We start from the raw sequence: 8,573 nt of genomic DNA, 5'->3' as shown, positions 1-8,573 counted from the left end.
GGGGCAAAAAAAAAAAAAAAAAGATAAAAAATACAGCAAAGTAGTGAATATAACAAAAAAGAAATAGATTCACAGATACAGAGAACAAACTAGGGGTTACCAGTGGGGAGAGGGAAGGGGGGAGGGGCAATATAGGGGTAGGGGACTAAGGTACAAACTATTATGTATAAAATGAGCTACAAGGATATATTGTACAACACGGGGAATATAGCCAATATTTTATAATAATTATAAATGGAGTGTAAACTTTGAAAATTGTCAATCACTATGTTGTACACTTGTAACTGATATAATATTGTACATCGAATACACTGCAATTGAAAAAGGCAGGAAAAAAAAGAACAGCAATGAGATGATACACTACTTTAAAGAGAGAGAGTGAGAGACAGAGACAAGAAAAAATCCTAGTCTCAGCTCTGTTACACAGTAGCCATATAATATAGGGCAAGCAAACTTCCACTCTTTGAAAATCAGCTTCCTCATCCACAAAATGGAGACAATAATAATCCCTAACTCATAGGAGTTTTTTGCGGATTAGAGGAGACAATGTCTGAAAAGCATCCGACACTCAGTGGGTGCCTCTTTCGATACAGCAAAGGTTCTTAACCTGGAGTTCATGGACCCTTAGGAGATATGTGAGTGAACTTCAAGAGGGGGTCTAAGAATCTCCCTGCAAAGCATCTAACATTTTGTATATCTTTACGTGCATTTTTCTGGGAAGAAGGGCCATAGCTTCCATCAGCATTTTAAAGGGACTGTGAAGCAGAAGAGCTTAAGAACCTCAGTGCTAGACCATAAAGACCTTGAGCCGACCTTTCAGGGTTTAATTGGTGCTTTCTTATGCATACATAGTTTCTAATAAAGATTAGAGCCAACCTTTCAGGGTTTAATAGGTGCTTTCTTATGCATACATAGTTTCTAATCTTCGCAACAGTCCCTTGAAGTGTGTTAGTACACCCATTTTTCAGATGCAGGAACTAAGAAACAAAGAAGTGGTTTGCAAAAGGCAGAGTTTCTAAGCAACCCACAGACGATAGAGCACTTATTCTAGGCCGAGATCTGAGCGAGGCGCTGGGAATCCAGTTCCAGTCGGAGCTCAGCGCCGCGTCCGCCTCCCGCCTCGCAGGTTCGTATCCCCAGCGCCTGGCTGGCGGACGTTGCAGGGATCTTGACTGAGTCAGATCGATTCTCCGGCGGCCGGGGCGGAAAAGCTCCCCGCGCGCGGAGCTCCGCCCCACGCCGGGCTGGGCCCCGCCCCCGCTGCGGTCGGTATTGTCCGAAGGTCCCCGGCGTCCCTCGGTTTCCCTCGGTAGTTTCCGGCAATGATCGAGAGTTTCTAATGTGCCCCCTTGTCTCTCGGCTGCCGTCCTCGCCACCGCCGCCCCCCTTTTCGGCTCCCTCTCCCCCTCCCCCGCGGCCGGGCCCGGCTGGCGCCTCTGGCGCTACGGGCTGGGCAAGATGGCGGCCTTCGGGATCTTGAGCTACGAACACCGGCCCCTGAAGCGGCCGCGGCTGGGGCCTCCCGATGTATACCCTCAAGATCCCAAACAGAAGGAGGTGCGTTCAGAAATCCGGGCTCCCATGGGGCCAGGGGCCAGCGATCGCCATAGGAGGAAGAACTGATGGCTCGGGGAAGGGGGGGCGGGGCGGTTCGGTGGGAGCGCAAGTCCCGAAAGGGGGAAGAGTAAAGTGGGCTGGTGTAGGAGAGTAGGACCTAGTGGGGGTGGGGGTTGGTTCCTGGGCGCGAACCGGGAGTGATGTCGGGGCCACGCTGGAGGCGCCCCCCTCTCCACACACACACACCTCAGAAAGTTGTCTGAGGCGGCTGGGTGAGCTACGGCTGCTTGCAAGCTCGCAGGGGCAGAGTGCTGTTGAGCGAGCTCTGGGGAATTGGGAATCTTAGTGAGGGTGGGGTCCAAATGAATATAAGGGCCTAGCCTTAAATCACAATCTATTCTCCGAATCCTCCTCCTACCTTTTTCCCCCCTTGTTCCCCTCTCTTCTACCCTCCTCTCCCACCACCCCCACCCCCACTCCCACCCCCAAGGGAAAAAAAAAAGCTAAAATGTCGTTTTCCTGCCTCAGGATGAACTAACGGCCTTGAATGTAAAACAAGGTTTCAATAACCAGCCAGCTGTCTCTGGGGATGAACATGGCAGTGCCAAGAACGTCAACTTCAATCCTGCCAAGGTGAGACAACCCTGCCAGGCTGAAGGAAAAGGCTGGAAGAATCTGAGAAGGAGCAAAGGCCCTGGGTTGGGAAGACTTAAAGGGATGACCTAAATGGCCGAGTTTTCCTTCATAACCTAATGCTATCACATTGGCATTTGCCCATCAAAGGCACAACCACTTCTTTGCCCCTTCTTCCCACCCTGAGGTGTAGTTTTCTTCCCTCAGATCAGTTCCAACTTCAGCAGCATTATTGCAGAGAAGTTACGTTGTAACACTCTCCCTGACACCGGTAGAAGGAAGCCCCAAGTGAACCAGAAGGACAACTTCTGGCTGGTGACTGCACGATCCCAGAGTGCCATTAACACCTGGTTCACCGATCTGGCTGGCACCAAGCCACTCACACAACTAGCCAAAAAGGTGAGGTACTGTTTCCTGTTCTTCAGGCCAAGGAGGGGAGCACGGGTACCAAGTACCCTCCGATTCCCAGATGAAGCTACACGGGTGCCAGCTCATGGGGGTGAGAGAGGTCTCACTATTTGCAATGTCCATCCAGGTCCCCATTTTCAGTAAGAAGGAAGAAGTGTTTGGGTACTTGGCCAAGTACACAGTGCCTGTGATGCGGGCTGCCTGGCTCATTAAGATGACCTGTGCCTACTATGCAGCGATCACAGAGACCAAGGTTAAGAAGAGACACGTCATTGACCCTTTCATGGGTGAGTAACTCCTAATACCAGAGGTCCCGCCACTGATTGCTTCAAGGACCGGTAGAGAGACCCTTGCAATTATTCTCCTTCCTCATCTGTATTCCTTGCTTCTGCTTGTATCTTGCATTCACTCAGTTAGTAAGCATCAAGTATCTTGAGTATCTGCTGTGTGCATGTACTGGGCTATAAAGATGACCACTACCTAATCCCTGCCCTTAGGATGCTTATAGTCTAGTAGGGATGCTAAGGCATATGTACGAATCCCATAATTGAATAGAGAAGCATAGTGTCAAAACTGGAGGCAGAAGGTTCTTTGAGAATTCAGTGAACAAAAAGATTACTTTCTTTTGGGGACACCTGGGAAGGCTTTAGGAAGGTGGCATTTGTTTCTTTGTTTTTTTGTTTTGTTTTAATTAATTTTTTTGAAGTATAGTTGACTTACAATGTCATGTTAGTTTCTGGTGTACAACAAAGTGATTCAGTTTTACATATATATACATATATATATATATACACTCTTTTGCATATTCTTTTCCGTTATTGTTTATTATGGGATATTGAATATAGCTCCCTGTGCTATACAGTAGGACCTTGTTGTTGAAGGTGGCACTTGACTAGAGCCTGAGGGGATGAATAGGATTTAGAAGTATGGTGACTGGGGGTGGGGGACAGAAGGTGTTCTAAGCAAAGTGACAGTATAAAATAGCGCTTTTCCCATCTTTCCCCTAGAATGGACTCAGATCATCACCAAGTACTTATGGGAGCAGCTGCAAAAGATGGCTGAATACTACCGGCCAGGGCCTTCCGGAAGTGGGGGCTGTGGTTCTACTATAGGGCCCTTGCCCCATGATGTAGAGGTGGCAATCCGGCAGTGGGACTACAATGAGAAGCTGGCCATGTTCATGTTTCAGGTAGGAAGAAGGCATGTCGTGTGGGCTGTGGGATTGAGCCTGACCTCACAGTCTGCCAGCATAGAACAGAATCCGCCTGCCACCTTGCCCCACTCGTGGTTCTCTTCATTCTTTCATTTACTTTCTCTGCTTCATCTCTAATAGTCCCTTGGCAAAACTAATCCTCTTCCCATCCCTTGTACCCATAGGACGGAATGCTGGACAGACATGAGTTCCTGACCTGGGTACTTGAGTGTTTTGAGAAAATCCGCCCTGGAGAGGATGAATTGCTTAAACTGCTGCTGCCCCTGCTGCTTCGAGTAAGGCCTAGGATTTGGGGGATCTAGGGAGGATGTGAGGAGATATAAGATATGAAAGCAATGTCCCTTGGAGAGAACTGTTTTTTGTTTGTTTTCCTAATATTTATTTATTTATTTGGTCGCGCCGGGTCTTAGTTCCAGCTCCAGGGTTCCTCAGTTGTGGCAGGCGAGCTCCTTAGTTGTGGCATGCAAACTCTTAGTTGCGGCATGCATGTGGGATCTAGTTCCCTGACCAGGGATCGAACCCAGGCCCCCTGCATTGGGAGTGCAGAGTCTTATCCACTGCGCCACCAGGGAAGTCCCCAATTGGGGGGTTTTGATCGTCGTGTCTTCACAGTACTCTGGGGAATTCGTTCAGTCTGCATACCTCTCCCGCCGCCTTGCCTACTTCTGTACGCGGAGACTGGCCCTGCAGTTGGATGGCGTGAACAGTCACTCATCTCATGTGATGTCTGCTCAGTCAACAAGCACACTGCCCACGACCCCTGCTCCTCAGCCCCCAACTAGCAGCACACCCTCTACACCCTTTAGTGACCTGCTTATGTGCCCTCAGCACCGGCCCCTAGTTTTTGGCCTCAGCTGTATCCTTCAGGTAGGTACTAGGTGGGCCCATGTAAGTATTAAAAGGCATCTTGAGAAGACTCAGGTACCTGTCCTGGAAAATGGGAGGGGTTCTAAATTGGAGGCGAGCGTAGGTACTGAGTACTTGCTTGGAAATTGTTGGCTTCTCATTTCTGGGGTGTTAGTTCCTTTTCAGTTAGTTCCCTTCCAGGCCTAAATAGTAGGCCCAAAGCCTTTTAGGAGAGTGGATGAGGGAAGGGGCTCAGAGATGGAGTGATGCCACCTCAGGGGCTCAGAATAACTTTGGACCAGAAACTGAAGGGTTGGGTCTTATAATGGGCTTCTAGACAGGTAGCTGTGATAACTGAGTTTGACTTAGCTGTTGCTGTCTGGCAGACCATCCTCCTGTGTTGTCCTAGTGCCCTGGTTTGGCACTACTCGCTGACTGATAGCCGAATCAAGACTGGCTCACCACTTGACCACCTGCCTATTGCCCCCTCCAACCTGCCCATGCCAGAGGGCAACAGTGCCTTCACTCAGCAGGTAAGTCTGACCAGTAGCCTGGTACTCCCAGGCAACTGGGATGTGAGAGACTTAAGTTACTCTTTCAGAAATAGTGACTCGGAGTCTGCTACTATTCTTTTAGCCTGGAGCCCTGGCCTTTTTTGTATGCCTTGCTACATCCTTAAAGCCTCCCTCTTTGCAGGTCCGTGCAAAGTTGCGGGAGATTGAGCAGCAGATCAAGGAGCGAGGACAGGCCGTTGAGGTTCGCTGGTCTTTTGATAAGTGCCAAGAAGCTACTGCAGGTGAGTGCCAGAGGACAGACAGTAAGAAGGATGTTTGAGGAAAGGATGGGGACGGTAAGGACATATAGATCTGAAAGTTGGAGTACATCGGGCCTCTAGTTAAAGTCCCCTTTACCACTTTTCCTCCTCAGGCTTCACCATTGGACGGGTGCTCCATACTTTGGAAGTGCTGGACAGCCATAGTTTTGAGCGCTCTGACTTCAGCAACTCTCTTGATTCCCTCTGTAATCGAATCTTTGGATTGGGGCCTAGCAAGGATGGGCACGAGGTAATAAGCAAGAAGGGGAAGAGAAGAAGTGAAAAACAGCAAGAGCAACATCATATATGAGGGGAAGGCTTGGCAAGGCGTTGAAACCAGAGGATGTCTGAAGAGACAGCCGGTCTTACTGGGCCTAGGATGTTTTAAGATGGGGCCTAGTCACTGGGAGACTGGAACTCGGTTCTTTGTCCCCAGCTCTACCTTATTCACCACTTTGGTCTTCCTTTGGTCTCCAGATCTCCTCAGATGATGATGCTGTGGTATCATTACTGTGTGAATGGGCTGTCAGCTGCAAGCGCTCTGGTCGTCATCGTGCGATGGTGGTAGCCAAGCTGCTGGAGAAGAGACAGGCAGAGATTGAGGCTGAGGTTAGGGGGCCCATGGGGCAGTGGCAGCTGGGGTTGGAGCCACATTGAGCTGGTAGTGGGACCAAAGTTGTAGTTGTGAGACTGAAGAAGGGGTAGAGAATGTACAGGGAAAGTTGAGGACATAAGGCAAAAGTAGAAAGGAGTGGATCGATGTCAGAGTTAGAGAAGTGACCAAGGCTGCAGCTGGGAGACGGTAAAGAAAATGGGAGTCAAGGGGGGGAGGGTAGAAGTGAAAAGCTTGGGATGGATCCAAAATAGGCAGTAGTTCAAGGATTGCACATGGACGAGTGAAGAAACAGGTAAAACCCAATCCTACAGTTTGTTCTCTCATCTTACAGCGTTGTGGAGAATCGGAAGCCGCAGATGAGAAGGGTTCCATAGCCTCTGGCTCCCTTTCTGCTCCTAGTGCTCCCATTTTCCAGGATGTCCTCCTGCAGTTTCTGGATACACAGGCTCCCATGCTGAGTATGGACCCCTGCCACCCTCTGGTTACCTCTGCCTAGACTCATCCATCCCTGTCATCAGAAAGCATATGAAGGGCCTTCTGGATATATTTCTGTCCTGAGCTCTATGCAGAATGACTTTTGGACATAATTCTAGCCTTTGCTCATCTTACAGTTTAACAGAGTAGAGAAGTAAAGAGAAGAATAAAAGCAGGATCATACGATCGAAGCATTTTCACGTATAAATAGCAGAGATGCTGTATTCCTTTATGAGATGGTGTGTGGGGCAGGAGTTGGGGTAACCAACCACGCTTTATCCCTCAACAGTTTTGGTTTTATTGTTGTTGTTTTTGGTTTGGCTTTTGGTTTTTTGGGGTTTTTTTTTTGAGTCATTGCTATTCTTGCCTACTTCAGGAACCCTAGGAGCACCATGCCTTAGGTGTGTCTCTCTCTCTTTCTGCCTATCTCTTTTGTGCTCCCCTAACTCATCTTTTCTCATCCCCTCTCTCCAGCGGACCCCCGAAGTGAGAGTGAGCGAGTGGAGTTCTTTAACTTGGTACTGCTTTTCTGTGAACTGATTCGACATGATGTTTTCTCCCACAACATGTACACTTGCACCCTCATCTCTCGAGGGGACCTTGCCTTCGGAGCCCCTGGTCCCCGGCCTCCCTCTCCCTTTGATGACCCTGCCGATGACCCCGAGCGCAAAGAGGCTGAGGGCAGCAGCAGCAGCAAGCTGGAGGTGAGGGGGCTTTTCCTCACCCTAGATCATTTCTTCTGACAGTCCCATCTTCCTGGCTCCTGGAATCCTCTGAGAATCCTTTACCTACTGACAAGGGTAAGATTTGCTTAGTGCTTTGCAGTTGAGCAAGCACTCTCATATCAGTTTTTTTCATTGGATCCTCACAGCAGCCCTGTGAGGTATTCTTTTTTTTGGCTGTGTCAGGCGGCTTGCGGGATCTTAGTTCCCCCACCAGGTATCCAACCAGGGTCCATGGCAGTGAAAGTGCTGAGTCCTAACCCCTGGACCGCCGGGAATTCCCCCTTGTGAGGTATTCTTATCCTCATTTTAAAGCTGAAGGAAACCAAGGCCTGTGGAGGTTGAGGGACCAGTCAAGGCTTGCATCTGGAACTGGTGCTTTTCCCAATATGGTCTCCTCTCTTCGACTCCCTGGTCAACTTTTCTAGATGGTGGGGAGCAGCTCCTCGGGGCTAAAGCAGCTTTGCTTCTGTTCTCTGCCGTCAGGATCCAGGCCTCTCGGAGTCTATGGACATCGACCCTAGCTCCAGTGTGCTCTTTGAGGACATGGAGAAGCCTGATTTCTCAGTAAGTTAGATCCTGGTGTGGGAGAATCCAGCTCCTGAGGTCCTCCCATTATGCCACTTTGGGGAGTTTCTTTGTGCCCCCTCATCCTTTTGTCTTCCTCTAAATGTTCTGCCCTTTCACCTTTCTCTTAGTTGTTCTCCCCCACTATGCCCTGTGAGGGGAAGGGCAGTCCATCCCCTGAAAAACCAGATGTTGAGAAGGAGGTGAAGCCCCCACCCAAGGAGAAGCTAGAAGGGACCCTTGGGGTTCTTTATGACCAGCCGCGGCATGTGCAGTATGCCACGCACTTTCCCATCCCCCAGGTACCGTTCCCCAACACCTTGCGACCATCTGTTCTGAGCCCAGGTTTCTGTCCAAGGATTGTGCTGAGGGGTTGGAGCTGTTCTTAAGGGTGTGGTATGCTGGGAAGGGCTTGAGCACTGGGATGCTGAGGGGCATGGAGCATGCTTTTAAGAGGAGGGAGAGCGATCCGTGCTGGAGTCTGATGGTGCCGCTGGGATGCAGGAGGAGTCATGCAGCCATGAGTGCAACCAGCGGTTGGTCGTACTGTTTGGGGTGGGAAAGCAGCGAGATGATGCCCGCCATGCCATCAAGAAAATTACCAAGGATATCCTGAAGGTTCTGAACCGCAAAGGGACAGCGGAAACTGGTGGGTTTGAGGCGCCTTAAATGGATCTCCCCCAAAAAGCGCCCTAGTCAGTCTTCCCTTCCCCAGTGTAGGGA

General features: G+C 49.9%; 1 protein-coding gene across 4 annotated transcripts in view; it reads left to right on the top strand.

Moving 5' to 3' along the window:
- Positions 1-1,271: 1,271 nt before the first annotated feature.
- MED12 (mediator complex subunit 12) overlaps positions 1,272-8,573 on the top strand; it is a 22,928-nt gene continuing 15,626 nt past the window's right edge. For 3 of the 4 annotated variants that reach the window (XM_007470109.1, XM_007470108.1, XM_007470106.1), the window contains exons 1-16: positions 1,459-1,557; positions 2,086-2,190; positions 2,398-2,589; positions 2,726-2,885; positions 3,606-3,787; positions 3,976-4,086; positions 4,424-4,678; positions 5,044-5,190; positions 5,354-5,453; positions 5,585-5,721; positions 5,949-6,080; positions 6,419-6,545; positions 7,036-7,265; positions 7,770-7,850; positions 7,982-8,152; positions 8,355-8,499. In XM_007470109.1, coding sequence (XP_007470171.1) covers positions 1,459-1,557; positions 2,086-2,190; positions 2,398-2,589; positions 2,726-2,885; positions 3,606-3,787; positions 3,976-4,086; positions 4,424-4,678; positions 5,044-5,190; positions 5,354-5,453; positions 5,585-5,721; positions 5,949-6,080; positions 6,419-6,545; positions 7,036-7,265; positions 7,770-7,850; positions 7,982-8,152; positions 8,355-8,499 — 2,374 coding nt within the window. Of the gene's footprint in view, positions 1,558-2,085; positions 2,191-2,397; positions 2,590-2,725; positions 2,886-3,605; positions 3,788-3,975; positions 4,087-4,423; positions 4,679-5,043; positions 5,191-5,353; positions 5,454-5,584; positions 5,722-5,948; positions 6,081-6,418; positions 6,546-7,035; positions 7,266-7,769; positions 7,851-7,981; positions 8,153-8,354; positions 8,500-8,573 lie in introns of all 4 variants that reach the window. The other variant, XM_007470107.1, reaches the window with a different exon arrangement.

The sequence above is a fragment of the Lipotes vexillifer genome, unplaced genomic scaffold (assembly GCF_000442215.2).
Source record: "Lipotes vexillifer unplaced genomic scaffold, Lipotes_vexillifer_v1.1 scaffold926, whole genome shotgun sequence".
Lineage (NCBI taxonomy): Eukaryota > Metazoa > Chordata > Mammalia > Artiodactyla > Lipotidae > Lipotes > Lipotes vexillifer.
The sequence above is the reverse complement of the archived record's forward strand: the minus strand, read 5'-3'. Positions and strand labels throughout refer to the sequence as shown.